Source organism: Cyprinus carpio, chromosome A10 (genome assembly GCF_018340385.1).
Source record: "Cyprinus carpio isolate SPL01 chromosome A10, ASM1834038v1, whole genome shotgun sequence".
Lineage (NCBI taxonomy): Eukaryota > Metazoa > Chordata > Actinopteri > Cypriniformes > Cyprinidae > Cyprinus > Cyprinus carpio.
In genome coordinates, this window is record NC_056581.1 from 8129866 (window position 1) to 8143495 (window position 13630).

A 13630-nucleotide genomic window follows, 5' to 3' on the forward strand; every position below is an offset into this window, starting at 1 on the left:
GTAAGCCCATTCGACAGCGCTCGGCTATTCTCGTACGGATGTTGCGCAGATCGTATGCTATCATTTGATTGGCTATGCACTGACCAATCACACACCTCATTTTCGAAGCGCATTGTACTCTGGGAATTTTTAGTTCGAACTATTATGTTCCGTTCATGTTGATTATAGAGACTTTTTATTAGAAAAATAACAAAGATAAAAATATTTTCGTACTAAAGGTCACTGAATGACTGCAGCAGTCATTTTAAACCGGTTTGTTGACTGAGACTCGACTGGGTTATTTTGGTATTCTTGTCAGGTCTGTTTATTTCAGCTCATCACTCCAGCATGACTTCAGCTTCCACGAAGGTAAACACTGGCATTTTGTTTTTGCATTATAAATATTCTTTAGTAACTGGTAAATAGAAAGCGCGTATAAATGTCAACCAGGTGGGCGAGATCTTCTCGGCTGCAGGCGCTGCTTTCTCTAAACTGGGTGAACTGACCATGCAGCTGCATCCGGTGGCGGACTCCTCTCCTGCGGGGTGAGACGGGCTTTATGACCCTTCTTATGACTTCAGATGCACTCTTGTTGTTTAAGTACAGTGGATGTTTTATAACTGACTCTTTACCTTCGCACACCGCTTCTCTCAGAGCCAAATGGACCGACACGGAGATCGAGATGCTGCGTTCTGCAGTCCGCCGCTTCGGTGAAGATCTGAACAGCATCAGCTCAGTCATAAAGGAGCGGACAGTGTAAGTGTTTATGAAGCGGTAGGTGTATAATTGTCAGGTTTTTTTGTAATTAAAATATATAAAAAAAAATATTTTATTAGATGTAATATAAACTAATTTTGTGAAATATAAAATGCTGTTTTAAATGTTTTTTTTTTTTTTTTTTTTTTTTTTTTGTGTGTGTGTGTGTGTGACGGGATAAGTTTAAACATTCATATTTTACATTGTCATTCACTGTAGCAATAGCTTATATACCAAAAATTCTTGTCAGCATATTTAGAATAAGAATCACAGTGCGACAACTAATTCATTGTAGTTTTAAATACTTACCAATTTTTGCCACTGTCCTTCAAACCACTAGGTTTTAACAATTTGTCAGCAAGAAACTTTTAGTCATTTAATATATAATACAATTTCGTATGATCACTTTTTATTTTATACATTGTATTAAGTACAGTTTAGAATAAGTGCGTTTCATTTTTACATAAATATATCTGTTATGCTGAATGACGATTGAAAATTTTATTTTCACAAAAGTTATTTGAAATATTGAAGTAGACATTTTATTTGCATTTAATATGTTTTCTTCTATGTATATAAAATCACTTTTGTAAGTTTAATTGGATGTGGACACCAAATAGTCATTTGCAGACATGTTGCGTCTTTGATCCTTATATATAATGAATAAAAAATTATATCAGAAGTTATTTATACATTCTGTAAAAGTTGGGGCTTCTTTCCCCAGGTATGGTGGGTTGGCCTCTTTGAATAATTGTACATTTTGTGCTCTAATAACTATATTAGCAAATGTTTATGTTTATTTTCTATGATAACGCTAAATATGTTACAAATTAAAAGCAAATGCACATTGTTCTTAACACGTGCATCTTCTCCTATCTAACCTCATCTTGTAGCGCCCAGATTAAGACTACCGTGAAAAGGAAGCTGTATGAGGACAGCAGGGTTCCTCTCACTGCAGAGTCACCTAAAAAAACGATGAAGAAAACCACAGTGATGCTACCGCCCCCTCCTGCATCAGTCGCCCCCACCGTTATCTCTGTGCCCACATCACAGGTTGTCGTGACAACTGGATTGCAGAGTTCTTCCTCTTTACAACCAGCAATAAAGAACCCTAAACCAGCAGGTGACTCCGTTTGAATGAAAATGGATAAAAAATGAAACAAATTAGCAATATTAGTATAGAAGTGGTGTGGTTTTGACTGTCAGCACACTTACACAGTTTGGCTCTCTATTATTAGATGTGACTCTGAGTGCTCTGAATGACTCTGATGTGAACAGTGATTTGGTGGATATTGAAGGGCTTGGAGAGGGTTCCACTAAAAAACCGAACTTTGACCAAGGTGAGTCACATTTTAAATGCAACGAGGCATTTAATTGACCCAAAATTGAGAATTCTGTCATCATTTACCCTCGTGTCATTCGAAACCCTTTTATGGTTCATTTGTATTTATTATGAAGCTAGAAAACAGGGTTTCTGCGGGTCTTAAAAAGTATCAATTCACCCTTCCACAAATTGTTTTCCAATACAATTATCTAAACATCCTGAAAGCAAGACATATTTATTTTAGATGCAAAATGAAGATAGCTGAAGTTTTGTTTTCCGAGAATGTGAACAAAATTAATTGAATTTATTCCGAAAACAAGAACCAACATGTCACTGGGATCAGAAAATGTGTTTTCCCTTTAAATCAAGTTGTTTTTTTGGTCTGAGCCCATTGGCAAGTGTTTGTTTTTGTTTTAATCATAAACTCAATTCACTTTGATCAAATTTTACAGAAAACAAGACTTCCTATTTTATGTGATATTGCTTTTCAGTGTTGATGTTGATTTAAGAATCTTTGTATATTTGCTCTGGAAAAAAAGACGAACATACTGAGGAATAAAAACATTTTTATGCAGTGTGATCAGAAGGTACAGTAGAAGTTATTTCCATATTGCAGTTCAACTATATATATATAAATAACAAATTAATGGAAATCTTATATTTTCAAAGTGTTGCTGATACATACTCATTGTCTGCTCCTAGACATTTACGTTCAGAGAACATATTGACATATTGTGTTTCCCCTTCAATTTATTCCTTGAATTTTCTTCAGTTGGTCTTTAAATTTTTTTAAATTGTTCTTCATAGAACTTACAGAAACCCTGCAAAACTTTCAATCTTTTCTTTGAAACTGCATGTAAAAGAGTGACTGTATTATTTAAAAATTGTCCTGCATTTTTAGTGTATTATTTAAAATTGTTCTACAGACAGTGATATCACAAATGACATGACAGAATTTTCTTTTTTGGGTAAATTAATCCATATAAAAAATGTGTTGATTAAATGTTGAAGTGGGTCGAATTTTCTTGTCCCTTTTTTCTTGCAGAGAGCTTGAATCTGGACTCCAGTCTTATAATGAACTCCAGTGATCTGCCTCTGCTGTCCCGCTAATCTTCACTTGTCAGTCAAAGTGATATTCAGGTGCGGGGGGATCAAGGGCAGCACGTGGAAAGATTCTGCAGTTTGATCATTACTGTACCCCCTTTTCCACTGTGGGTTCACACAGCACCAGATAAAACCAACCATTTTCTACCCATGTCAGTGAAGATGAAGTACTCCATGAAAAATAACTGCATCATTAGCTCTTAAAATGTAGCAAAAATCAATAATGGAATAATGTTTGTAGTGGTTCACGATCTGATTTGCCCACAGCTGAAAAGGGGTTTACAGGACAGTGGTGCAGGACTCAAACTACCTTTTTTTTGTTTTTTAATTATTAGGCCCTTTTGGCTGAAGTAAAGCTTTGTGTAGTGAGATGCTGCTTGTAATGAAAATGTGGCAGCACAATATCAAAAACAGTTTGAGAAAACCATTTTACCATTTTCTTTCACTGCCACTGTATGTTAGGTGCAGCTTCTATTGTATGTACATATATATTATTTTTTACCATTACACAATACTTAAACAGGTCATTTCAACAGCTAACATGACACATGCCTGCTTGAATTTTATATGAACAAAATGTCTCGTCATACAGTTTCTTGGCTCAGCATAAAAAGACAGCATACAGATCAATAAAATGAGTTTTTAATTATGATCTTTTTCATAAGAATATATGGTATAATATACATTTTATGGAAAATGACATTTTTTCTCTGATAATTGGACATTCATCTTGAGCAACTGAGAGGGAATAAATTTACTTTTGCTACCAATGTCAAAACAATATCCATCTTTCCCTTAATTTTTCTGGCTTCCAGAATATATTTACAACTTGAACAACTGATAGGCAAACTCTATCGGCTTTGGCATATCTTTACAATGTTTTTCGTGTGCTCACAATCCATTTAGTTTCTTCACAACACCAGTCAGTCATTTAAGGAGAACAGAGGACTAATCATGATTCTCTCTCCGACACACAGATACAACAGATCCTGTCATAGTAAGTGTATGGCAAATCTGAAAAATAAATCACATGGTACTTATTCTAGATTATACAAACGATTCAGAACAAACAGCTGTCAAGTCTTTCGTTCAGGTTCTTGATAAATACCTGGTATCCCAATGAACTTAACTGATTATCCAGATGAACCTGACATACTAATTCCAGCAACTTTAATGCATATTGCACATTTGTAATCACTTTTAAAGACCCATAAACATTGGTATCAAACTTTGAAATCCAAAGGACCCCAATAACTGGAAATTGCAGATGACACTGCAAAGTAACTTTGGAATTAAAACTTCAAAACTCAAAACCTGTAAAGCATTATCATTGAATTTAAAACGAAATGAGTAAAAATAAAAGGCAATGACATTATATCAAAGAATGAGCTGTATTCCTCCTGATACATGAATATGGAAACAGAGGAACGGCTTCCAAATGTCTGTTGTGCAACTTTAGTGGCGATTCAATAAAGACTTTGGGAATCAATAATTGAAATATATTTTTACATTGACACTGAAGTACATACTGCAACAAGTGCCTTTACACATTCATAAATAACAATGTAACATGCACCACAATCTAATAATTTGCATAATGCTGTGATGTATCATGGTAAATTTGCTTTAGAAGGGCTTCCAGTTCAGTTAACTGCAGCATGTCACTTTTTGGATAATAAATTTCCAATGAGCTCCATCCAGCTCAAACGCCATAATGAAAGCCACAATCCAGAGCTGCTGCTTTTATACAAAAAGCAGATCGATTTAAAAGAGCTGAAAATATTTCCCAGGTGGAAGGATTCAAACAATTAAAACATACAAAACAAGACCCATTACAATAAAAGTAAATATGATCCCACTCATGTAACAGCAACATTGACATCTAACACTGTGCAAATAGTACAAGAGGAAGAGTATGATATCCGCTGAAACTGTGATTGTAGAAACGATTCATCTGGTTTTGTAATGCAACAGCTTAACCCTTGCATGTATCTTAACTCCTCAATTTCTGTACATAATTCGACAATATAAAAGTCTTGTTTAGGGTTTCATTAGGAGGGAAAAAACTGTTTGACTAATGATTTTTCACACTGCGGCAGTACTGAAAAGCATCTTGCCTCAGACGGGATACATTCTAAGGCTCTAGGTCAGTTTTTGATATGGACTTTTCACTGAAAGTGCTTTGCGTATACTCCAACATTGGATTGTAGATGCAAGGTGAGACATCTAGTCTTTACAGTACTTGTTTTAAAGGAATAGTTCACCCAAAAATAAACATTTGCTGGAAATGTACTCACCCTGAGGCCATCCAAGATGTAGAGGAGTTTGTTTCTTCAGTAGAACAGAGATGGCATTACATTTAGCATTACAGCAGAAATGTAGCATTATATCACTTGCTCACCAATGGATCTTCTGTAGTGAATGGGTGCCGTCAGAATGAGAGTCCAAATCCAAAATTTAAGCCATTTTAACTTCATCATTTCTGGATTATTGTAAAGTTTTTAACATCTGTTTGGACTCTCATTCTGACGGCACCCATTCACTGCAGAGGATCCATTGGTGAGCAAGTGATTTAATGCTACATTTCACCAAATCTGTTCTGATGAAGAAACAAACTCTTGGATGCCCTGAGGGTAGATAAATTGTCAGCAAATTTACATGTTTGGGTGAACTATTCCTTCAAGTAAGCGATAAGCGAATTAAAATGTGGGAGTTGCCTGAATTCGCTGGTATCCTTTCCAATGATTTAAGGAATATTTTTCCAACTCAAAAAGTTCAGTCCAAGCTAAAAGTTATATGGAAAAATAAACATATTTACAGACATCAGAGCCCTCGGATAAACGCAAGAGAAAAACATAGGATTAATAACCTACCAAAATAATATTCGATTATTCACATTTTTTTACACATTTATACAAAAAGTTGACACCTATGGCCAACTGATTTTAATACTCTTTATCCTTAGTCCATTTTCTATGCATTCTGGACGTTTTACCAGACTGTTGGACCCTGTCAATGGAAGCTGAAGATGTGCCAAAATACAAAAGTTGAGGAAAACAAAGAAGAGCAAAACTGGTCTTTCTCTTGAACACTTCTGTACACTAGGGAAAGGTTCTTTGTGTCAATATGCGCCAGGTTTCAGTTACCTGAACACTTTCATTGCAATGTGTTATTGCAGATACTGTTTCATACATATAACAAACTATTCCATAGGCACGGAAGATCCATAATTATTCACAAATCACATGATAGCCTGCAGCGTCCATGTTGTCATGTCAGATACATCCAGAAGATTTTGTCTTCTTCTATTGCATCTTGATTTCCTTTGAAATCAAAGTCACACAACAAAGTCGAATTTCCTTCAGAAGTGATTGAGCTGAAATACTCTATTCAAAGCACCAAATTAAAAACAAAAAGGGACAGAACCGAGTTTAGGTCGAAGTTTGGTCTTCATTTTACAACACCTTGAGTCCAAAGCTCTACAAGATGATGATGTGGACTATGATGTGATGAATACTGGGGTTTAGATGCTGGGGTGGTGAGAGGTGAAGTGGGACGGAGGGGAGAGGGACAGGGGGGTGGCCTGGGTGTTTGAATCGACAGGAGCAGTCCCAGAGGAAGAGTCCACTGACTGGGAAACACTGTATGTATGAAGAGATTTATTAAGTGCTGAACTAGATCCTAATGGGGCATAAGATTCTGTTCAGTTTATTATTTAAGCATCATTATAAGACTCACCTGACTGTGTAACTGGTTATGTGAGCAGGGTCTGTGACTCCAGCAACAAAGAGCTTTTTGGGAGGACCGTCCGATTCCACTCCACCTGAGTGGAGAAGATGGGAAAAAAGGCAAAGTAATATGACAACAAAGTCACTGGAAAAACTGATTAAAAGATGAGAACTTTAATATCGGAACTGAATGATGCTGCGTGCCAGCATCAACAGTGTAGTTCGATTCACAAACTAGTTGATTCTTTTGAATAAATCAGTCAAAATGACTCTTAAGTTTTGAACTTGAGTATTTTCACCATGCGTTACTTGAAGTTAACCAAGAATGTTTACTAGTATGTACTTATGAAATTGTAAATAGCATAAATAGTACTTAAAATCCCTAAAAAAATAAATAAAAATTATAATATAGAAAACTGAATATTCGACACTAAAGACTGTAGTTATTTCAGCTTCGCCATCACATGAATCAATTACATTTTATTTTAAAGCGTTATATTTCATAATGTTACTGTTTTACTGTATTTTTGATCAAATAAATGCATCCTTGACAAGCATGTTTTTTCCCCCATTGCTGTTTAAAAATCTTACCAGCTCCAAATGTTTGAATGGTGGTGTAATTTTACTACATACAACAACAAAAGATACTACCAATAAAATATTAAAACGTGCTAGTACTAATAATTCTTTCATTGTTTTCATTAGGATTCCTATCCTTTTTGATAATTTTCTAGTATTGTTTTGCAAATGCATTTAGAATAAGGAACCAGAGTATCATTACCTTTCCTTTTCAAAGGTGCAACTGATGGCCATCTCACTCCAGAGCTCACAGATCCTCTGTTCAGTCAAAACCATATCAAAAGCTTTGTTCAGAAAAGATATTTGTATCTCTTGTATTTTGAAACAACTAAATATTAGACCAAATTCCTGCTACTATCGACATTCTAATACTGTAGTTTTATTCATGAACTTACCCTCGAAACCTTCGAATTGGACTGGGTGAGGAATTAGGAGTGACACCGCTGTCCTGGGAATGGAATCCCTGCATGGGACGTACAGAGCAAGGTGAATAACAAGAACAAAAATGGATTGAAACTGATGACCTGGCACTCGAACAAAGAGAAATAGTCACTCACTGGAGACAGATGGTCATGCCAATGACTCGCAGGAGGGAACGGAACAGCAGGCGAGGCATAAATGAAAGTGAAAAAACACCCAAAAAAAAATAAAGTTAAAATAAGTTCATATTTTGATAACATAAACCTTTTATTTCTGCACAATTTTGTATCTGGTTACCTTAGTCTCTGCAAACTCCCTCTCAAAGTGAGCTCCATATTCTCAATCTGGAAGACAAACATTGTACAATAAAACCTCGCTTGATTAAATTAATGTTTCTGAAATACAAATTGTTCCTACTAATAAATTTCTTGCCAAAACTACAATGGATTCTCTATCTCTTCAAATTTTGAAGTAAAAGGCCACAGGTGCTCGAACTCCTTCGCTGCAGTTTAAAGCATCACAGAATCGACTCTTTAGGTCTCACCTGTCTCTTGTGTTCGGATCTCTCACATGGCAGGGAGAATGGGGACAGAGGAAGGGTCTGTAACACAAACGAAGTGTTGAAGTTTCTTCTAGGTTTTTGGAAAACTAAACGCCCAAAACTGATATGCACACTCACCCGGGAGGGACAGCTCGGGTTCACAGAAACGCTGCTCCGACGATACCGAGCCGAACTATTAGAGCTGAATACTGTCGTCCCGTCGCTGCAGTACCAGCAATCAACATTTGGGAGTTTAAAAGAATATTCTGGTATTAAATTATTCATCTACTTGATTTTGTAATGTATATCACTGTTTTAAATGAATTCATAAGGTAGTATTCCGTTCCAGTCTCTCAGCAGAGAGTGCAGTTCTCTCACCTGACGTTCGTGATCATGGGGGCGCTGTTCGACCTTCGGAGGGCTCCTCCTGCGCCTGCGCACTGGTCCACCTCCATCCTCTCCATAGCTCGTCCTCTGGCGCCGGGACTGCGCGTCACTCACGGCCGGGCTGAACGCGATCTGACGCGGCCTAACCCCCAAATCTCACCCGGCAAAAGCCCGACCAGCAGGCCTCACGCCAAAATACCCGATCCAATTTAACTGAATGAACTGCTTTCCCGTGTCTATCGCATTTTGTTTTATTTTCCAAACGAAATGGTGTCGCCTCGATACACTAATTTAATGAACAGCTGTGAGCTCGAGCTACAGCTGGTTTAGCGGATCGCACACAAACTTAGTATAAACTCCTCAGGTTGCTTTCGTCGGCGTAAACAGGAAGCAAATACAGTTATTTCTGAGTATTAAACAGATTTTTCGTATTCAGACCACAGGTTATGTATAGTCAGCACTATTTCCATAGAAAAGCCATTAACTCGACAAGATCCTTTGGCTTTTTAATCCAGTCCAACTTATCCAAACAGAGCAAATAAAACATCGAAAAGCAAAAACAGCACATAAGCGAATAAATACGGATAAAAGTGGTCAGAAAATACGATTTCGGGTCTTTTCGGTCAAATGTCGTGATAAAGGTAAAGCTTTCTGCCACGGCTTATTATTATAATTTTTTTCAAGTTTACCTGCTAGTTTGTAAAGCAGTCGGAAAAATGACATAACACCATCCTGATCAAACATATGATCGTCAGCTCTGTCGGCGAAAGCATCCTCATTTAAAAGTGTCTGCTGATACAATCTGAAACACTGGATACATTAAAAGTTTTCGGTCATTTCTTAATTTAGAAAATAAAACATATTTCCCGCAACCAAATAGAGATTGTGCATCCCCCTGTACAACAGCGCCTCGCTCTGGTAGACCAGAGAATTGCACGCAGAGATAAAGCGCTGTGCTCAAGAGAAGTGAATATGTGGCGTACAGCTGCAGTATTTACTGCTTATTCTTCTGCCAATTATTCTGGCCTTATTGCAAGATATATAGAGTTTGCTTTTCATATTAATCTGATTAAAAAAAACATGTAATACGATTAATGAAAAAAAGGGTAAATATTTAGGGTTATTTTCATTGAGGATTAATTCAAAAGAGTCACCTTGGGATGACTCATACTAATACTAAACAATCATACATCAGCAGTGCACAACATAACTGTGTTTGAACAAAGTAAATGTATTATAACAAATTGTAAATGTATAAGATGTAATTTTTTTTTTTTTTTTTTTTTTTTTACAATATTTCAATAGTATTTACTGATTCTGAATTTTTGCTAACCAAATATCTATCACGAACACAAAAAACATTGTTTAAAAGAGGTGGGAGGATAACTGCTCGGTCACATACAGTAGCATAAAACATAATGCAATACTCAATATTGTGTGAAATTGATCGGTAATATAAATGAATAATAAATAATATGAAATCTATAAAATTTAAAGTAGGTCTGTCCCTTAGAGACTGTGTATTCCCGACCTAGTCTATGTTATTCCTGAAGAGTCCGAATCACTTTCATGAGCTTCCTCTGCTTTATGTGAATTGCCTTGCTCTTGATCCTTAGCCTCTTTCTGTCCTCCAAGAATCTGTGAAGGCCAGAGCAGGTGGGTGTTATGACCGGCGCTGGTCCGTCCACAGCAGGCTAAGCTTTTGTCTCCTGTTAAGAAATAAAGGAGTGCATTGAGCAGGAATTGCAGGAAGCCAGCGGCCGAGTGATTTTGTAGCAAATGGAAACCATCTGCATGGTTTGGCACTCAACGGCCTTTGTTTCCTTGAGGATGAGGAAGAGCGTGCATGTCATGTGGAAGGGCAGGAAGCACAGCATGAACAGGATGGTGATGGTGATGATGGTTTTGATGGACTTGCGGCGCCTGTTGAGGTAGTGTTGAGAGCTGGAGATGGACACAGATATCTTGTCTTTGACCCCTTCATTCCCGCCGCACATTCCCCCTTCCTCTTGCACCTGTGGCAGGGAGTGAAGCGTCTGAAAGATTGTCCACACCACCTGTGAGTAACACCATGCAATGATGAGGAAAGGGAAGAAGAATCCCAAAAGGTGTAGAATGATTCCATAAGGCACGTATTCAGAAAACTCACTCTATTGCATCATCCCAACAGTTCCTGTATACCTCCACCTCGACTTTCCCAGCATCGCCGCTACTTTCCAACCAAGAATTGGTTCCTTCGTTCATCCCACCCTTAATTTTTCTCAAAACATCCCCTGTTTTGGCAAACCGGACGATTGGGCTTGTAAGTATGAACACTGTGACACAAACAGTTGCGCAAATGCCCCTTACCGCCCGCTTGCTCTCCAAGGCTATGGTTCTGATCGGATGGCAGATGCCCATGTAGCGATGGATGGATATACAGGTGAGGAAGAAGATGCTGCAGTACAGGTTGAAGTAAAACAAAAAACGCACCAGCCTGCACATGAAGTCTCCAAAAACCCAATGGTCACGCATCACGTAGCTGGCCACGAGGAACGGCAGCGAGAAGCTATACATCAGATCCATGGAGGCCAGATTGACCATGTAGATCAGCGAAGCGTTCCACTGACGGCCGCTTCTGCACTGATGGGATCGCAGGAGGACGGTGGAGTTCAGGAAGAAGCTGAGCAAGAAGGTCAAGGAGTAGCATAGAGGCAAGATGATATACTTGTAGGACTTGTCGATGCTGCAGCTGTGCAGTGCGCTGTGATTATGAACATCTGACTGTAGCGACACATTGGAGATTGAAGTAGTGGTCTTCATGATCAGCTGTACTTGTAACCACAGAGCCACATCACTGTCTTCTTGAGACCTCTTCAATTCAATCTAGAAGCTCCACATTCTTCAACTTTCAGCATAACCTGTGAGGACATCGCTCCAAGATGGAGAAAACAGAGGAACGTTACATATTTTTACTGTGATTGCTTTGTAAATCTGAACTTTCTGGCAGTCTGTCCTGTAGTTTATTTCCAAGCAAACTGCAGGCTGACCAATAACTTTATCAGTCTATATAGTGCTGAATCAGTCTCTTCTGGTCTATTACCCCATAAATCAGTAACAAACCGTTCCGTAAACCCTTCATTCATCTTTCCATCCCCCATTTTTGAGTCCCATGTATTGGACGAGTTCTTTCGCATTGTAGTTTTTCTTCACATAAATTAAGATACGTGTCACCTGACCCAACTGACCCCGTTTCAATGAAAACTGCGAAGCGTGTGCATTAAGATGCCTAATTTATGGCTAGACATGGCTGATGCATTCATCTATATGCACATAACATGGAGCAGTAATGACAATGAAATACTTGAGTTTGTTTCTTAATGAATATGCTTGTGTACTACAGAGGCAGTTTTGGTATTATAATATCATGTGTCCTTGCAGGTACTGTATGTTCCAGTAAATAATTAATTCCTATTCATTCAGACAAGAAATGCTGCGGAAACCCAATCCAGCATGCAGTTCAACACGTGTATCGATTAAAAAGACCATGATTTGATTATTAAAAGTTAGAAAAAGTGTGATAGTATTATTGAGATTTAAAAAGACTGTATAGGTCATCCTTATTCATTTGAAGCAAATTTCTTTTTTATAGTATTAAAGCAGTTTGTTCTGATAAATGCAGACCACTGAAAGCAGATCAAAATGAAATATCTTACCTGCTTAAAGGTCAAGAAAAAAGGTAACTTCAATGTGGAGCCAAAATGCATTCATTTCTTCACGCATTTGATAAAAGGTCAGGTTGAAAAGTTCAGTGCCGGGTACTTTTTGCTGCACTTCTTTAACTACAGTCTCTGTTTACAAATTACTTTCTACGTTTGGTATCCAGATCTGCTAGGTTTTACTAATCGGTTCTCAATCAGTTATTATGTGTGCTTTCTTCTTTTCTCTCTGGTCTCTGTGCCCTCTCTCACTCCCTCGCCGTTCACTGTGCATGGATGGTCAGTCAGCTGAGCTGCATGCAGTTGAGTACATTTATGTACAGTAACCTTATGGAAACACAGGTTCATTATATGCAAAACATGGAATTTAAAACATACCAGGGCTAAACAAGTTTTGTCTTATGAACCCCCATAACCTTCACCAGTAATACTCAGTCATTCATTAACATCAGACCAAATATATGTTCTTATTAACTCATATTATACTGTATAGAAACTAGCATTTTAATTAGTGGAACAATTCACAGAGAAATTAAGATTTACTGAAAATTTACTCACCCTAAGGCCATCCAAGATGTAGTTGAGTTTGTTTCTTCTTGACAACCTATTTGGAGAAATTTAGCATTACAGCCCTTGCTCAAAAATGGATCCTCTGCATCGTCAGAATGTAATTAAGTGAATCAAAACAGCTGATAAAAACATTACCACAATAATCCACAATATTACTCCAGAACATTATTACCATTTTGTGAAGTGAAACAAAATACAAGTCCCTAATCCATATTGACACTTCTCCCAATGTAAAAGTTCATCCTCTGTTGTCCTCATCAACATATTTGTTTAGAACTGTTTTGACTTCTAAACAGTGCTTAATCTGTGCATTTTTCTCTTCTGATTCATATGAGACCATTTTTTCATTGAAGAAAGCAATATTATGGTTAGAGGACTTGTATTTTAGCCGGAAGCAACAGTGTGAATTTTGTGTGGATTATTGTGATGCTTTTATCAGCTGTTTGGACTCTCATTCTGACGGCACCCATTCACTGCAGACAATGCATTAGTGAGCAAGTGATGTATTGCTAAATTTCTCCAAATGTGTTCAGATGAAGAAACA

The 13630-nt window shown here is 37.5% G+C and overlaps 2 protein-coding genes and 1 pseudogene across 2 annotated transcripts; 1 reads left to right on the forward strand and 2 right to left on the reverse strand.

Annotated features, from left to right (window-relative positions):
* Positions 1 to 106: 106 nt before the first annotated feature.
* Positions 107 to 3815, forward strand: ca10h17orf49 (chromosome A10 C17orf49 homolog). Its single transcript, XM_019084679.2, has 6 exons — positions 107 to 348; positions 430 to 524; positions 634 to 735; positions 1629 to 1858; positions 1974 to 2075; positions 3105 to 3815. The coding sequence occupies exons 1-6, from the start codon at positions 328 to 330 to the stop codon at positions 3167 to 3169; spliced, it is 615 nt and encodes a 204-aa protein (XP_018940224.1). The 5' UTR covers positions 107 to 327; the 3' UTR covers positions 3170 to 3815.
* LOC109067788 (P2R1A-PPP2R2A-interacting phosphatase regulator 1-like) lies at positions 3790 to 9722 on the reverse strand. The gene is made up of 9 exons (XM_019084680.2): positions 8810 to 9722; positions 8570 to 8654; positions 8435 to 8491; positions 8188 to 8234; positions 8028 to 8085; positions 7866 to 7933; positions 7673 to 7728; positions 6902 to 6986; positions 3790 to 6804 (listed from the first exon to the last, which is right to left on the reverse strand). The coding sequence occupies exons 1-9, from the start codon at positions 8893 to 8895 to the stop codon at positions 6687 to 6689; spliced, it is 660 nt and encodes a 219-aa protein (XP_018940225.1). The 5' UTR covers positions 8896 to 9722; the 3' UTR covers positions 3790 to 6686.
* A 236-nt stretch (positions 9723 to 9958) lies between these two features.
* On the reverse strand, positions 9959 to 13397 carry LOC109067784 (annotated as a pseudogene).
* Positions 13398 to 13630: the final 233 nt, after the last annotated feature.